The 16,894-nt window shown below is 40.5% G+C and overlaps 1 protein-coding gene across 18 annotated transcripts in view; it reads right to left on the bottom strand.

Annotated features, from left to right (window-relative positions):
• The window catches only part of CALD1 (caldesmon 1), a 198,485-nt gene that overhangs the window by 4,087 nt on the left and 177,504 nt on the right, over positions 1-16,894 (bottom strand). For 15 of the 18 annotated variants that reach the window (XM_030040318.2, XM_030040313.2, XM_030040312.2 and 12 more), the window contains 6 exons: positions 15,133-15,388; positions 13,300-13,440; positions 5,920-5,963; positions 5,749-5,827; positions 3,348-3,485; positions 2,286-2,381 (listed from right to left, as the gene is read on the bottom strand). In XM_030040318.2, the coding sequence (XP_029896178.1) occupies positions 2,286-2,381; positions 3,348-3,485; positions 5,749-5,827; positions 5,920-5,963; positions 13,300-13,440; positions 15,133-15,388 (754 nt within the window). The other 3 variants (XR_005934246.1, XR_003927098.2, XM_030040326.2) reach the window with 3 other exon arrangements.

The following is a 16,894-nucleotide window of genomic DNA, read 5'->3' as shown; positions in this document are numbered from 1 at the left end:
CAGGTTTTTAAGAAGGACAATTCCAATTTTTGCAGAAAAGAATATTTTTTTCAGAAATAGTATTTCTATTAGGGAGGAATTCAAAGTAGCTTGTCTCAGTTTAGACCAGGAACAAAATATTTTGTTAAAAAAACTGTAAAAAAAAAAAAGAGTAGGATTTCTAATACAACAGAAAAGCAGATCCTCCTCTGCATTCTTAAATATAGGTTTCAGAATTTAACACTGTAGTCTTTCATATCCAGTTGAATTTCCATTGCATCCTTTAAGATCTTAGCATGTACCAATCGCCCAACAGAAAAAAACAGGTGAGGTAAAGTCATTAAAAAATAACAGTATTCTCTGAAAATGAGAGTACATGGAGACTTCAAGCAAAACTCAATAAAAATTTCAAGCTGCTTCTTGAAGAAAAGCAGGACTACAAATCAAGATGACATATGCTAGGCTAGTAGCAATGCACCTGCTTAAGGACAGACAGATTGGTATCTACCTCTATAGTTGGCAAACAAAAGACTTTTGAAACAATGTTGGACATAAGTACTCTCATTTTCAAAAAGTGTTCAAGTCCTGCACAGTTTCCAGAATGTTGTTGTTGCCATCCATAGATAGGTAGTTTTCTACACATGAGAATTTCTAACGTTGGATAGAAAAATGCCCAGTGATGAATGGAAGTGTGATTTCTGCAAGAGGTATTTGCACTCAGCAGAGATGCTTTAGAACTGATCATAATTTACGGCCAAACAGGGCTGCTGACAGTTAATACTTTAAGCCAATTCTGTATTTCAAAAAGTGAGTTCAGCAATAACAGAGGAAGGAACAAAACAGCGAAATTGCAGTGGACCTTATCACAAACCCACTTCCATAATCCTGAAATCATTTGGGATCTATGATTTAGGTTCACTATAAAACTAATTGAGATCTTTGCTCCCTCTACTTTTAATTGAAAGTTGTTCAAAACCCACAAGAATCTTGATGGTCGCAGAAGTTTCGAACAATTCTTTATTTTGGTAGAATGTGATGAGGGTAGGAAGTTATTTGCTAACAAAGAAATTCTAGGTTTCTCTTCGATTTATCCTGGTAAAAAAAAAAGTAAAAATCACACACTATGGATATATATCATTCTTCATAGTCAATCATAAACAGGTTTACCTGACCAACTTAGCAAACAGACCCCCAGAGAGGAATAGGAGGAGGGCAGGTTCCTTCAAGCAGATACATTGAAAGAAGAAAGAACAATCTATTGAGAAAGAGGGAAATGAAGACATAGATAGAAACAGTTGGATGAGGGGAAAACAAGAGGTTAGTTTTACATTATGTAAAAGATGCAACTTAGAAGAAAGAGAGGAAAATCTGGAGGCAGGTTCTGTGCTGGTTTTCAGCAGTTGTGATTAAATACAGCGACCACAATGACTTCTGTTGGTTTTATATTCATGTCCATAAGGATGGAATCTCCATGTAGCTACCAGCAAACACTGACATTAGGGACAACATTGCAAATTTCAAGCTCCAATTTGAGACAAATGGGAGTGTGAATTGAGAAAGTGTTTTTCAAGCTGCACCTTTTATAAAGGGCAAGTGGACTGGCAGAAAAACACAACACAAGGATATGGGAAGAAACCAGTTCTTTAATAAAATCCCGAAGTTGAATCATAAACACCATGAGTGATGCCCTGCCGTTCTCCAATATGGACACCTACAGCTCCAGTTCCTCACCCCTACCCTTCTCCACCCCCCAATTACCTGTTTCTGCTCCTTCCCACATCCACACTGCTACTTCCCACACTCCCACTTATTACTTTGATCGCATTTTCTACTCTGATTCTTGCTGAAGTAGTGGGCATGCTAAAGGGCCTTCATCAGAAATGACATTTAGGCTATTAAAGGATTAACGTATTTCAGCTGTGTTTAAAAATATACTTGGAAGATTTTTACAGGGCAAGGGACAAAGCACAATTGTTTTCATCCAAGGCTATGGCTGGTAATTTCTAAATTAATGGTAGGCCTTTCACAGGTGGTAAATTAATGTCCTTCTCTACCAGAGAAGCGCTTCTCTGAGTACTCTCTTTTTAGAGCCAGCCTAAGGTTTAAGGTGAGAACTGCCCTGTTTCATCTCCCCCTTTTCTGACTACCCAGGAGTCAGCAGCCAGAGGGCCTCTGTGAGCTTCCAAGAGAGGACATGCAGCAAGATTCCTCCAAAGACTATCAGCTGGTTGAGGAAGCACCACCACCACCTCTGCCCCAGGAGAGAACCAACCTACTGAAGAGATGGCCGTTGCAAGTTTACTTACAGAAGGTTTTGGAGCAGGTGATCTGTTGCTCTCTGGGGTCTTGGTTAACCACTCGTTGATACGACTGGTGACACCAACCTTCAGTCCAGCAGTTTCCTGCAAAATAATAAAATCTAATCAGAAGACTTTAAGAATAGCTTTTGCTATGTTTTCCGCAGTTTAGGTTTAAAAACAAAGCCAAGCCTGAGTTTAATATAGAGGTCCTCACTGAGACTATGGTTAGCTAAGAGGCATCCTGGGTGCTCTGAAGGTATTGTCCCTATGAACTACACAGTACTACTAAGCTCAATAATGATAGAAGTGGGCTGACAAAATCTTTTCCACTTTAGTGCTAACCCAGGAATAAATATTAGACATAAACCTGCTGTTTCTGTCATAACCCCAAACTCCAAGGAGAAAAAATCTTTAGCCTAAAGAAGAAGAGACACCAGTCTAAGTCTACATCTTTGTTCTGTTAAACTAAAATTTTTCAAAAAAGCACATAACAGAGGAGTTAAGTGGTCTACAATTTAAATCATTAAAATAAAACTTAAAAGGTTAGAACAAATTACTGAAACTTCATGGCTATCTGTAATAATCCCCTTCAATCCATGGCTCAGTTTTTTGGCTATGATGAATGCTTATCAACTTACATCAATTTATAGAAAGGAAATATTGCCTTAAGGATTTACGTAGAAAAGACAAACATCTCACAAATGCTTCTATGCATTATCTATAAAACATCATCATTATCTTGCCCCCCTCTGCCCCACAAAAGAATCTTTCCCAACACAAAGAATTTCTTTGTACTCTGCTTGAACTACCCAGATATATTTGTCCAAGATATCTGATGTGGCTCTGGAATGTCTCATAACTTAGCTCAGTATGTCACTAAATTCTTCTGCTATACTCAATATTGCAGCCACACATTTTTGTGGGTTTCTGAGGACCTCAAGATCCTTGGGGATATTCTTCACCAGTGATGTCAACAGGAGCAGCCAGGCTTACTCATAGGAACACAAATAGCAAGGTCAGGTCTATAACATAATTCTTTATAATCACTATGTAAAATTTAACACGTACCTTATTTGGTGTTCCTGTCCCAGAGGGTGATGAAAAAACATTCCCTTTCTCCCACATGCTCTTAATATTACGGACGCCCTCAGCTGGAACAGGCAGGTCGGAGGCTGCTGGCTTAGCTGGTCTTGCAGCCTTTGTGCCCTGCAGAAGAATTGAGGCCAGTTGGTGTTTGGCATTAAGAGCTGGAGTTGCAGGGCGGTTTGACTCTGGGGCAGTGCTGGGGAATGCAGCAGCTGTAAGTGGTTCTAGCAATGACCATGCAAAGACAGAAAGGAGTACCCAACTCAAGAGGTGCCACTGAGACTCTCCCCCTTTTGATTTGCAGTTGCATCCTTGACACGACCGGCTATGAAAACTGCAATTGTTTAGATATTTTGCATTTGTTACATTTCTAAAGCTCATGGCAAACCATAGCTCTGCGCACAACTGCTCTGAGGCTTTCATCTGTCCTCCTTCAAGTCTTAGCATCTGCATCATGTAAGCATGGCTCCTTCAGGGACACAGCTAAGGAAATCCTTATGCGGAGGCAGGGGGAAAAGGCTGCCCTGTCATTCAGCATCGGACTCTGCTCCATCTGTCTCAGACAACTTAAGCTCACAACTTGGGATTCTAGGGGTAAATTTCAGCAATTACAGTATATTTGGAATGAGGTAGTTTTTTAAAGAGTGGGGGATTGGGGTTTTTTTGGCAGTGTGTCTTTTGCATTGTTACCAAAAACACTGGACCAAACTCCTCCTGTTCCTTCTTTTCAAAATTTTTGTACATCTTACATAAGACAGATTTGAAGAGAATAAGAACCTGTACGAGCTGAAGCTTTGCCTCTCTAGTTGCAAAGCAAGGCAGATTTGGCAACTTCTGGAAAAATCAGAAACTCAGCAAAAGAATAATTTTGGGTCAGATGAGAGCTGTATATAGTTCTGAAGCTGCACAGCCTGCCTGCCCCTTGCCATAGAGCTATGCTTTTTAATATCTAAATGGAGCATAAAGACTCAGGACCTTAGCACAGCCCTACCGAAAATACTGGAGAACCTAATATAAGCTGCTGAGTGGGCTGCTCCAGTGTTTACAGGTTGACAAACCCCGAGTTCACTATTACATAAATTTCTTACGGCAGACGGAGCTGTACCTCCAACCCATCCACTCTTTTTAAGGAGTTTAACACCAAACCCCAGTGCCAAATTAAAGCCCTTGGTCATGCTAGGGTGGTTACGTCTCATCCAGAAAAGGCGCAGAGTGAAGCAGGAGGACAGAAGCTGTATGCTCCTACTTTGATGATATGGGGACTACTGGGTGCCATGCTGACATTCATCTCTAATGGAGGGGTTTGAGCTACCTTCAGCTTGACATAGGCACTGGAGGCAAGCTTGAGCCTTCAGCACTGTCATGCATGCGCTTTTTTCATCGGGAACTGACACACAGTATAAAACTCTCCAGCATTGATAGGCTTCCTAGCAGAAAGGTTAAACGAACAGCAGTCACAGAAAAAAGCTTTTGTTAATTGATCTTTAAGTACTTGTTTCATTTAAGTTAAAGGATAATAAAGCCTAACCAATTAATACCTTAATGGAATAGCATGCTTAGACTCTATATGTGAACAAGAGGAGAAATAAAAATCCAGCAGGGAATGAAGAAGTGCCAGACCTTAATCACAGCTATCAAGATAATATCCCTTTTCATACTATTCTATTCCCATGACACTTACCAACCCAGTCCAGTTGGCCTGCTATATTAACCAGTAGCTTTCACATTGCCTATACTCACTGATTTATAAAAAAAGGCTTAAAAAAACCCCCAAAATAAAAGTAAACACCTATTCTTCCTCGGACCAAGAAAAGAAAACCCCTCAATTCTGGCTTCAAGGCACATTATTAGCCACTACTTGTCAACATCACCTGTGGTCAAATTCTGGATTTTATTTTGATTCTGTTTTTCCTTTGTCACTACTTAACTCCCTAGTTCGCTAAAGTGTCTGTCTTTGCCAAGGAATTTCACTCTGAACTGGCAGCCAGGAACACAGGCCCAGTTCATTGCTCTGCTAAATAAGCTGCTAAGTCAGCTTTGCTCAGGATGACTATCAGCTCTCTGCTGATAGTACTTTCATCAGCCAAGAAGAAGAGGATGCGACCGTCACTCAAGAGATGCTGACTGAGTCCTTCAAGAGCTACTCCAAGCTTACAAAGCAGAGTACATTGTAGCATGAAAGAGAAGACACCATCTAAGGTTTTGTTTAGATACATATCTAGATGTTGGTTATGGGTGTGCCTCAAGAACAAAGTTCTTTGAAGTCGCATAAAAAAAGTTTGTGACCAAAAATCCCTGCAATTCTTGAACAGTAAAACATAGGCTGACTTAAGTCCCAAAAGCCATTAGTAACTAGAGCAATTGTGACCTGGAATTAACTTACCTCAATTGCACTAGTGTATTGCTCAAGTCTACTGTCAATCTTTGAGACAACTGCTGTCGTGTGGGTGGGTTTCATACCACTGTAAGAAGTAGAAAAAACAGAGAAAGAAACTATTATTCCCTCCAGTTGAACACTGCTGTTTTGACTGAACCTACTGTTTTATTGCTTTACCTCTTCTGAGCGGATTTGTTCAAAAATTCTGCTCGCTCCTCTATCTAGAAAAGAGACAAACAAGAGCTATAAGTTTAAAGTTAATAAAAAGGCAGCCTGTGCAAGGCCAGGTTAAAATGTCATCTTAAATGTCAAAAGATCAATCTGAAAGAGATGCATTCCAACAGAAATCGCCACAGACACACACAGAGGTCTTATAGTTAGGAGCCTATTACACTACATATACATAAAGGTGGATATCTTTTCTGCATTAATGTTTGCATCCTGAATATCTCTTCAATGCCTCATTTGTAAGGCATATGTAAGAAAATAAACCACCAATACAGAAAGAAGAAAAAGGAAGAAGTTTGTCTTATGAAAGGTGTTGATATTCACAAAATCTATGTCAAATTTCCTCATATCTCCCACATAAGAGCAAGTATGTATCTCTTGAGACAGACAGTAAATTTAATAAGGTTTTTCTGAGTTGAGACATCAGGCTAGGCCACGTTTGGAGCTCAGCCACATACCCTATCTCACGCCTGTTTTTGTAGGACACTGACAATTTAATCTGAGCTCCAAAAAACCAATCAGACTGTCCTCTGCTCATGTTGAAGCAGGGTGACTGCTATATCTACCAGCTGTTATTTTATACAAACCGGTATCTTACATTTGATCTATATTTCCCACTCTGTGTGTACGGAAATATTGTAATATTTCCAGGGAAAAAGAATCATGAAGGTCTCGTAAGACTTATGCCAAATCTCTTGATAATTTTAAAACAAAAGGACTCCATCCCTGAATAAAGTTTTAAAATATTTCACGATGCAAGGGGGGTATATATTTGCATTCTGGGTCAAGAAATACTTTAATCAAACTTCCTCAAGTGTCTTCCACATTTCATTGTTCCACTTCTTGTTCCAGGCTCTACAGTTTCACTGAAGAGTAAAATATACACAGGCAGCTCCATGGGATAGAAATGACTATTAATCAAGCCTGGCTGAATTCCTGGGGATTCCCGTCTCAGTATGGGTCATCCATTTTCAGGTTACTTTAACAGTGACTGCTGTGGCATTCATGCCTTATTAAAATAAGGCAGTGACAGCCATTCCTTTAAATGGTTCTCCTCGGTGCCCTTAGCATCCAGGCTGTACCGGAATACTAAATCCCACAGCAACCCCATCAAAGGGCATGCATGTTTTACTTCTCAAGCGCAGACAAGCAAAAAGTCAGGCAGTCCACTTCAGTGCAGGATTTGCCAAACAAGCTCACTGGAGGAACTCCAGCTAGCATCAATCCAGCTCAAATGCACCTCTAAAGCTCAAAAAAACGTATGTGCAATTTACGGAGTAATGTACGTTAACAGTTTTAGTTGCCAATACACGATCTAAATACGGTCCTGAGTGGACAGACGGGCTTTGCTCGGGTAGGTACCAACTGTTTCAACGCACTGTTGTCGGAGGGTGGCAGCAGTACACCAGGCAGGAGCTGAAGAGCCGTGCACACCCCACGGCCGGAGCTCCCTCTGCCAGCCTTCGGGGTGCACCGCTTCGGTTCACCCGGAGGAAATAAGTCGGCATTGCCATAAAACGAGCAAGTAAACTATTTGATTAAACGTGACGACACAGATCTACGATGGTAACTTAAAACACGTCACGACACAGATCTACGACGGTAACTTAAAACACGTCACCTCTCCTCGACTATGGTATAGTAGGAAAAGTTTCCCACAACGCTGATTTCTGGGTCATAACCAGCAATGCTTCAAAACGATGGGTTATACCAACAAGAGCCGCCGGTTTCTCCCCTGCACTGAATGAACAGGCAGTTCCCTCACTGCATCAGTGAAACCCTGGCCGGCAGCAAGGACAAACAATATGGACTATCTCAGAAAACCAGGACTCAAGGTAACCATCTAATAATTAATTTACAACCTCTTCTAGTTCAGATGAACTGAGAATCCACTTGAAATCTTACAAAAGGGACAGATCTTAAAAGATACCAACAGTAGACTCTTTATAGTCTTCCTACGGTCAGGAAGGAGAGATGTTTCTACACAGCAGGAAAACCTGGCTTCAGTAGGCACTGGTGTAAGAGGGGGATAGGTTGGGGGGAAGAGGGACATGTATTCTCCGGTTTACTACATTATTGGAGTAAAAAGGCATGGGGTCATTCTTTAGCGACTGGGAACAGCAGTTCTCAGAGCACCCGCTGTGGTATCAGGAATGAGTCGTGGATTGTTCAGAACAGGAGAGTGAGGAAGCAAACCAGAAAATAAGTTAAACAGGAAAGCAGTTAGGAAGTGACCCTCAGAGCTGAAAATGGTCCTCTTCCCACGGAAGCAGGTGCCTTGTGTGGATGGATAACAAGTTTTCTGCACATTTATATGAGAATTTGTTCTAGAGCATCTTCCTCAAAACACAGCATGCATGAAACAGAAGCATACGTTGAATGCACTTGAAGCAAACAAAGCAAACACACCTGTATACACACGTGTATTCGACATACAGGTCAAATACATTAAGACTGCACGGCAACATCTAAAGGCCATTTATCCACTGCACACCACACAAAGTCCATGCAAAGAATTATAAATGTTTGGCACATACAGTAAACAGTATTACAAAATAGATCTGTAAGAGAAACAGGCAAAGCAAGGTGGTTAGTACAAAATGCAAGATATTTCCTCAAACTGAGACCAGGAAATAAGAATAATCTTTTTGCTGCATTCGTTTTAAGAGGATCTGGTTAAATAGCTTGGACTATGTTTTGTCACCATGGAATACTTTCCAAAGCCTCCGACACAGAACACACGCATACTCCAAAAAGGCAGCCTGCTGGCCTCCAATTAAATTATGACCAGAGAGAAAGAACACAACATCTCAGGCTGCATGTCTCCCACCTAACCTCAGTTGCTTGAAAGTTAAGCATTTAGTCAAAATTACTCATTCTGGTTCCCTCTATAGTCAGTGAAGAGGCAGAGGAGCTCACCCTAGAAAAGGTAGGATTGCTTGTCCACTGAGGGTGGCTCTCTCTCTATTAACTACCAAAGAAGCTTAGATTAGGCAACGAAATACTTAGATGGACACCTACACTTCTGCTGGTGAAGTCAGATGAAATGATACCAATGGACATAAATCAAAACTATGCAGATTCTCACACCTTATTAGGGCCTTACTCAACAGAGTCGGCACAAACAGGTGGCAAGGAATAACTTAAGCAAGATGTTATACAGAGATATATGTATGCATTTATCCACACTCAATATTATATAGACATGTTTTGTTTGCTAATTGTGCAAGAAATGTCTTGCCTATTAAAAATGCAGTTAAATTGTGGATGTCACAGTGTATTGTCTTCCGTCTGCACATTCTCCAAGAACAGAATGGAAGAGGAATGATTTAACACACAATTTGAGCCAGTGACTTGGGGAAAAAACCCATCAAGATATGCCCAGTAAAACTTGTTTCATACAAAGGTATTAAATGATTCTTCAGAATTTTAAACTGTGTATTAGATATCATGCAACAGAAAGTGTTGTGAACTGATATATATAAAAGCTTTTCTCAAAAAAAAAAAAGGGTCAAGGAGGAAGGGGAATAAGAAATGCACACAGAAAACAGAAATCCCTGCATTAAAATTTTGCCTCATATCCAACAGGTGGAAGAACCTAGTGGAAATCCATTTAGAGTGGTAGTCCCTGGGAGTAAAGTGGCTTCTCCTTATACTTCCCGAGTGACTCACGTGCTCTTTTGCTTCATTAAGCACAGTTAGGATTTTTCCTGCTGTCAGCAGCATCTATGCAGAGTGCACCAATTGACTCCAGTTTATCTGCCAGACCAGAGAGCTTCCATCAGCATCAAAGATGGGGGAAAAACAAAAGTCACAAATCCTGTTCTTACCATTCTATCTTCCCTCTGCTGCAAAAGTAGCTCATCTAGGAAGAACTGATTTTGTGGATTCTAACTCTTTCCAGTCACTGCTCCAGCTGTCAGGTATTGAAAGCAATAATGAGATAGGATAAGACAGGTCTTTAAAGAAAGAAAAAAAAAAAAAAAAAGCCCTGAAAGTCCTATCTTCTGGCTTAGCTGTCAGTATTGCCTTGCAGAGAGTGCAGGCTGCCACATCAGCCCATGTCTCCCAGGAGACATTTTCTGCAAAGGCAGAAGATATCCCAGGCTCCCGGCCTTCTGCCATTGCTTCCTTCCCTCAATGTCTAACTGCTTTTGCATTTCTGTAGTGGTGGAGCTCACCCCCAAGAGAAGACTTAGTATTGAAGTATCCTGTTCTCTCCTCATTAACCTAGAGAATAATTATACAAGAAGTCAATAACACTCCTTCCCAAAGAAAACATGAGGAATGAACTTGTCTAAAAAGGAAAATGAACAAAGATTATGCAGGAAATCTCATTTTTCTACCACAGCACCATTTGTGTGAACTAAACTAGGGAAAGCATGAGCTAGAGCAGGATGGGAGAGCAGCAGAGGTTGTTCCAGTCTTTGTCCTTATAAAAAAAAAAAAAAAAAAAAAAAAAAAAAAAAAAAAAAAAAAAAACACACCGGGAGTGAGAGGGCAGAGGTTGAACAGAGGTTTGGTACTGCTGCTACTGCCCACAGGGAGTCCACCAGCCCTGAGAAATCCAAGCTGCTTCTGTTCCTTAGCTAGTGATGAACTTGGCCTGTATTTACTTTGCATGCTTCCTCTTCACTGTCCCCTCGGAAAGGACCAGCCCTCAAGCTGTACATGGGAGGACTCCACGCTGCCGTAGTAGTTCTGCTGAAGTAGTGTCTCAGGTTTCAGGGAAATATTGTATTTAACAGTTAAAACAACAGGAGTTGTCAATACTGTGTAGGCTGTGATTTAGTAGAGGCCAGACTAGATAATCATAGTAGTTCTTTCTAAATACAAGCATGTATGTATATTATGTCCATGTTTGTATACATGTATTTATATGTGTGCATCCATGAGCCATGTAATACATGGAGATGAGTTGCACATCTTGGTCTCTCAATTCTGAGTCTGCATGTCATGCTACTCCATGCCCTGCCTGATGGATAAACGCAGTGTCCATAAGATGGTAATATGCCATGCTGCTTTTCAGTTTATCTCCCTTCTGTCCTTTGTTCTTGTAGTTCACTTTGTAAACAGCATCCCCTACTTTCCTCATCTAAGTCACTCCTAGGAACTTCTTTTTCTCCCGCAAAACTTATCACATCAGGAAGGACAAGGAAGGAGAAAAGGGTGCTTTGCCACATTGTGATCTAGGAGAAGTCAGAATGTGCACATATACCATACAGTATTTTAATACTGAGCCTCCCTTTTTTCATTATTAATTCCAACCTCCCACCCACAATTGTGCATTTAGGGTTCTCACATGACCCATGACACATCTAACCAGACGATACATTCATCAAGGGAGAAAATATGTGCCAGATGCTTTATAACTCAAAAGATAACTTGGGCAGTGCATAACAGGCAATGAGAAAGCTGTGTCCCAACCAGGTTAGACCAGCCTGAGAAGTCTGACCAAATGAAAGGTAACAAAATATACTGTCTTCTAAAAACTGCAGTTTGACATCGAATTTGACATCAGGTTATTAAAAAGACATTAATCTCTCCTCAGCTATTGACCACAGAAGGCCAAGAAACAGTTTAGGGTGTGAAGTTCAACAGCATTATGTATCTACTCTGGCCACCCACAGACTCCAGACTGGAATATGTACGGTATCACCAATTTCTCAGAGACACACAGAGAAAGAGAAAAAACATGTACAGAGTTGCATATATCAGTTTTTGTAACAAACAACTTCTACCTAACAAGCCATAAAACCCAGCAGCAATTATCATCATAAAAAAATTGGACCTTGGATGCTTAACGACATTTGGAAAATTCCAGCTTTCCTCTAAAAATACACTTAGTAGAGTAGTGTAGCATCAGTCCAAAAGTTCTCTGAAAGCTATTAACCTCCTGCCAAATCCAGTGTTTTTTCCCCACTCTCCCCAAAATTATGATCTGTATCTTTCTATTATGTGTTTTCAAGTATAATTTCCTCTCTTCTGAGTCATCTGTGAACTAAAGTTCCAAATGTATGTCATAAAAGGCATCTCAATAAACAGAAAGAAGAAAAGGAAACCCTCCCAGGAGGGCTGGGAAGAAGCTGTACATTTATAGTGCCTGTTACTGACATGGTCTTCTGCAACCAAAATGGCAAGACCAGGTTTATCTAACAGGAGCAAGTCGTGAAGCTTGGCAATCTTTGTTTACAGCTGTAGGTATTCTGTCCTTGTATTTCAGGCTCAGATGTGTCTGAGAAGTCAAAGGCAAGTCCAGTCAAAAGCATTTGGACACTGTATTTGCTAGAACTGGACCCAAAACAGCATAGGGCTGAAGCTCCAGATCGGTTCAAAGTGTAGCGTGAGCAGAAATGTAATTTTGACCAAATGCAGTTTGTCACTCAACAAATACAATTCTTAATCCCATGAAGATCCACTTCATGGTTCAATGAGCTCCTACCTGATAACCTCCTGTGTGGTTCTTTTCTCTCCTAGTGCCCACTAAGGGGCCTTTTTGGACAAACATTTTGGATTCTTAAGTGACTAATGACACAAAATGAGAAAAGGAGAAGATAGCTGAAAACAATTAATAGATCTGTAGTTTGAGCTTGAGCTGAGAAAGCAACTGAACTGCATACCAAAACAAAGTTCCCAATAATTTCAGGAGGGGGGCAGGATTCTACCTCCATGCTGAAGGGCCATTTGATTGATTTATCTGACTTGCAATACAGTATAGGCCACAGAAGACCACTTAGAAATTCCTGCAGCAACAGAAGGGGGCTTTTTCCCTGTTACATAAGAAAATGAAATCCACCCCAGTACTTCTAGATGTTATTTTTAGGGGGATTAGACATAAGCTAGAACTCCCATATGGGGCAGTTTCAATTAATGATGATGAGGCTAAATATGCATAAAGACAAAGTAATCTGGCAAGGAAGAAAGTAATTGTGGACGTAGAAGTAGAGAGAGAGAATATTTGTGATTTTTATCTACTCCAGTTCACAAAGCACTCCTATAATAAGTTAACATTGAAAATCAACATAGTAATACAGCTCTAAATTTCCAAAATATTTTTTTCTTGAAGATGAAGTTCCCTTTTGGACATTTTTCATGAACAAGAACAGGTAACTCCCAGTCTAGACTCTATTTTTAGAAAGGATCTCTAATTTTCAATCATCCCAATGAATGAAGTCTTTCAGCTAAAGGTTTCAGGCTACAGTCTATTTCAGAGCATTGTCCCAGGTCTGATTTCAAGCACTTCCACACAGCTTTGGTGTTTGGCTGTTTGTTTGGACCGCAACTCCCATTACTTTTTATGTACTATATAGATGTTAGTGTGTACGTTACCTTGAGAGATGAACCTTTAGGACTGAAACATTTAAATGGCTTCTTGTCTTCAGATACACCATCTTCTGGCATCTTTTGACGTTTCTCAGCAGCTTCAGCCCTTCTCCTTTCAATTTCTTCCTTCATCCTCCTCTTTTCCTCCTTAAAAAATATGAATGGTCACTTATTCTTTCAGAAACTACCTCACCATTACAGGGCTTTGCAGTCCTTCAAACATTTACCAAATTTTCTAAGAACAGATTTTTATGCCAATCAAAAAAGTTCAGTGACCTATCTGAAAACTAGCAATGTATTGCTGCTAATCCATCACAGTGCTAAGGAAGTAGGGAAGACAGCTAGTCTGTGCTGCTTTAGTGTCTCCTCACAGTGAGGTCACCAGATTTATTGCCATATAGTGCCACTCAAAGCACATTTATAAAAATATGCAAATTCATTTTCTATGTATCCTCATGTATCATCTTTGTACTGTTCTTCTGTCCATCTACTCTGTCGCTTGTTGTTCCAATGTTAATACTTCACAAGGAAAAATCAATAGGTGCCCAAAAAAAGCAAAGATTACATGCTTACAGTTCTCCTTCCAAAGAGGTAACATGAGTTTTTACTTCATAAGCTACAAGTCAAACCAGGAGCCCTCAAAGCACAACCATTGTAAGCACTGGTCAGCAGGGTCTGCCCAGCAAGGAATTGTGCAATCTCAGCATCTATTAAGTTCTACTGTAAAGAGCTTAGTATATTAAAGCAATTGGCATTCAGCTGCCAAACACTATTATTATTCATCTACCATTTGTTTTCCAAACAACTAAGATTCCTAAATGATGCACCAGAGATTTTTAAATCCTATTTATAGAGTCCCTTGGCAGAGGCAGTACAAGCAAACAGATGTGCTTGGGTACTCACTATTTAAATAGACAGGAATATCTTCCTAATGAGCTCCTAACATCTTCCTAATGAGAATATTTAAATAGACAAGAATATCTTCCTAATGAGATCTTCCTAATGTGATCCACCATAAGTATATATAATATTAACATTCCCGCTCATCTGCAGCAGATGAATTTTGACATGCGTTTTGCAATTCAATTTGTGTAGTGTCAAAAAGACATCACGAATAAATTAAGAACTGTGTGGCTGTAACACCACCCCCAACATTTTGCATCTCCAAGAAGATAAGAAATGCGCAACTATCGCAGATGAAATCCTGACTCGTGAAGACATATATTAGAGCCCTGTCTTTCCTGAGGCTAGAACTGTAACATTTCTTTCTACCCTGGATGACTGCATGTTTTACCTCGGATCCTCACCAGAGCATCTATGTGATGTAGTCACTTGATAACAAATACAGCATACTTGCAGTTAAATCTGAAAGTTAGAAAATGGGGTGATTTTAATGCTGGGTAGCATATTTGAAATCAAGGTCTGTTGTGACAGACCATCTCCTGACAGATGCTAAGAAACAGTGACGCCCAGAAGAGCACGCAACTCAGCGGGACCAGATAAAGGGTACAATTTGAAGCAAAGTCACAGCAGCAATTCCCCATACAGCAACACCAGATGCAAGAAGGAGAAGCACACTTTGGCCTGTATGCTTGTGTTTGGTCTTGTCTTCCTTGTTACACGCTCCTTCCTCATCTATGAGCCAGTCTCCCACGGCCTCATTGTGTCCTTTTGTCAAATACAGACCCATCGACCTCCAGCCCCACGGACTTCTTTGCCTAAAAGTGTCTGTGCAGACACTGCTGTAAAGAGTTATCAACTAATGCAAGGCCAGTGGAAGTAAAGTAGTAACAACAAGGGAATAAAAACAGAGTCCAATACTTCATCTTTTATGCTTACCTCCTCTCTGGCTTTTCTCTCAGCCTCCTCCTGCTTCTTCTTCTGCTCCTCTTCCTCCAGGATCTTCCGGCGCTCCTCCCGCCTTTTCTTCAGTTCGTCCAGCTCTGCCGCCGCCTCCTGCTGCTTCTCCTTCAGCTTCTCAAACTCCTCGTTCTCACCTCGGCGACGGCGCTGGTCTTCTAGCCGCTTTCCAGCCTCGACCTGAGACCCCAGCTTTGCTTCCTCGGCATTTGCGGTCCCTTTCAAATTGGAGCGGCTGGGAAAGAAATGAAAGGGAAGGTGATACACCACGGGTTTTCCCTTCCTGGCCAGAGCCACCCACTGCCATGTGCTCACCAGCAGTGCGAGAGCCCAGCACTCAAAGATATTGCCTTATAAGACCTTTTGCTCTTTGTAAACTATGACAGACCTGAAACAATTTCATCAGGAGTTGGTAGGCTGGGATACTACAAGGAGCACCTTTCCCACCCACTGCCAGTGAGGAAGGAATCTCTCGTGCTTGTGTGCACAGGAGCTGCACCACCCTGCCTGAGAACTCAGGCCACCTCAATTTTTAAAAGAATTCGGTAACTGAGCTGGAAATATTCAGCATCTCATGTAACTTCAGCAAGGAGTATCATATCTCATCAGCATCTCTATGGTATACAGTAAACTGTTACAGTTTCACACCTCTGCTCTGCAGTTTGTCTACAGAGGAAACAGTTCCAAAAGCATATTATACTTCATACAGAAAACAAAGCAATGGAAAGCCGTAACTATCTCCTCTCTGTTGATTTTCAATGAGATAAATTTACATATAAAATCTCATAGCAAAAATATTATGCCATGTTCTATGTAATAAAAGATGCACTAATCCTTTGTTTTCAAAGGCAAGTATTTTTTATAAACCTTCTACAAACAGACAAGCATCTTTGGGGACAGAACATATTACCTGACTTGGGGAAAACAGAAGGCGATAAGAGAGGAGAAAGAATCTTACAGCTTCAACAGTGTTTTAAAAACCTAAAAAGGTTCCTATCTCATCTATAACATGTATCACTTTAACTCTCCCAGCCTGTATGAACAGAAAGGTACAATAGATCTTTTGCTGACATTTTCCAGGGAAAGTATGACTTTTTATTAAGGAACTGGAAATTATTTATTAATGGCAACTTTCCACAGAAGAAAACCAGAAGTTTTCCAATCAGCTGTAATATATGAGACAGAAAGAAAGAATACCAAAAACACCCCGCAAAGAATTTGCATAGGTGAAGTGCATACTTTCAACAGAATCAGATAGCATCACCTAGTTAAACAATTACCACACCAGTGTTTAGACAAATGTCTGCTCCCTGAGTGCATTTAATATTACCGCTGACAAGGAGATAGGTACCTAAGAGGTATCAGTGTGCTATTCACAAAAGACAGAAAGGGAATGTACTTATGATTTAAAAAAAAAAAACAACTTTATGCTCTGTTCTGTTGGCATTTAAAAAATCTGGATATTAATGATTTCATTAATGCAGAGTATTGCAGAGTACCACAAGACAGTACAAATTAAGCATTCCAACAATAACAATAACTGTTAGAGATGATCAGATTAGAGATGACAACATGAAGAACAAATATCATATAAATTTGCAATCTGGTAGATCATACCCAATCCTGTAAAGGTGCTCTTCAGAGCCTCATCTAGATGGAGTTAACCATATAAAACAGGCTGCAGGACCAGAGCTGAGTTATCTGTGGTTTCAGTATCACAACAGAATCTACTAACACAGAG

This window comes from Aquila chrysaetos, chromosome 17 (assembly GCF_900496995.4).
Source record: "Aquila chrysaetos chrysaetos chromosome 17, bAquChr1.4, whole genome shotgun sequence".
NCBI classification, from domain to species: domain Eukaryota; kingdom Metazoa; phylum Chordata; class Aves; order Accipitriformes; family Accipitridae; genus Aquila; species Aquila chrysaetos.
This window is presented reverse-complemented; position numbering and strand designations above follow the sequence as displayed.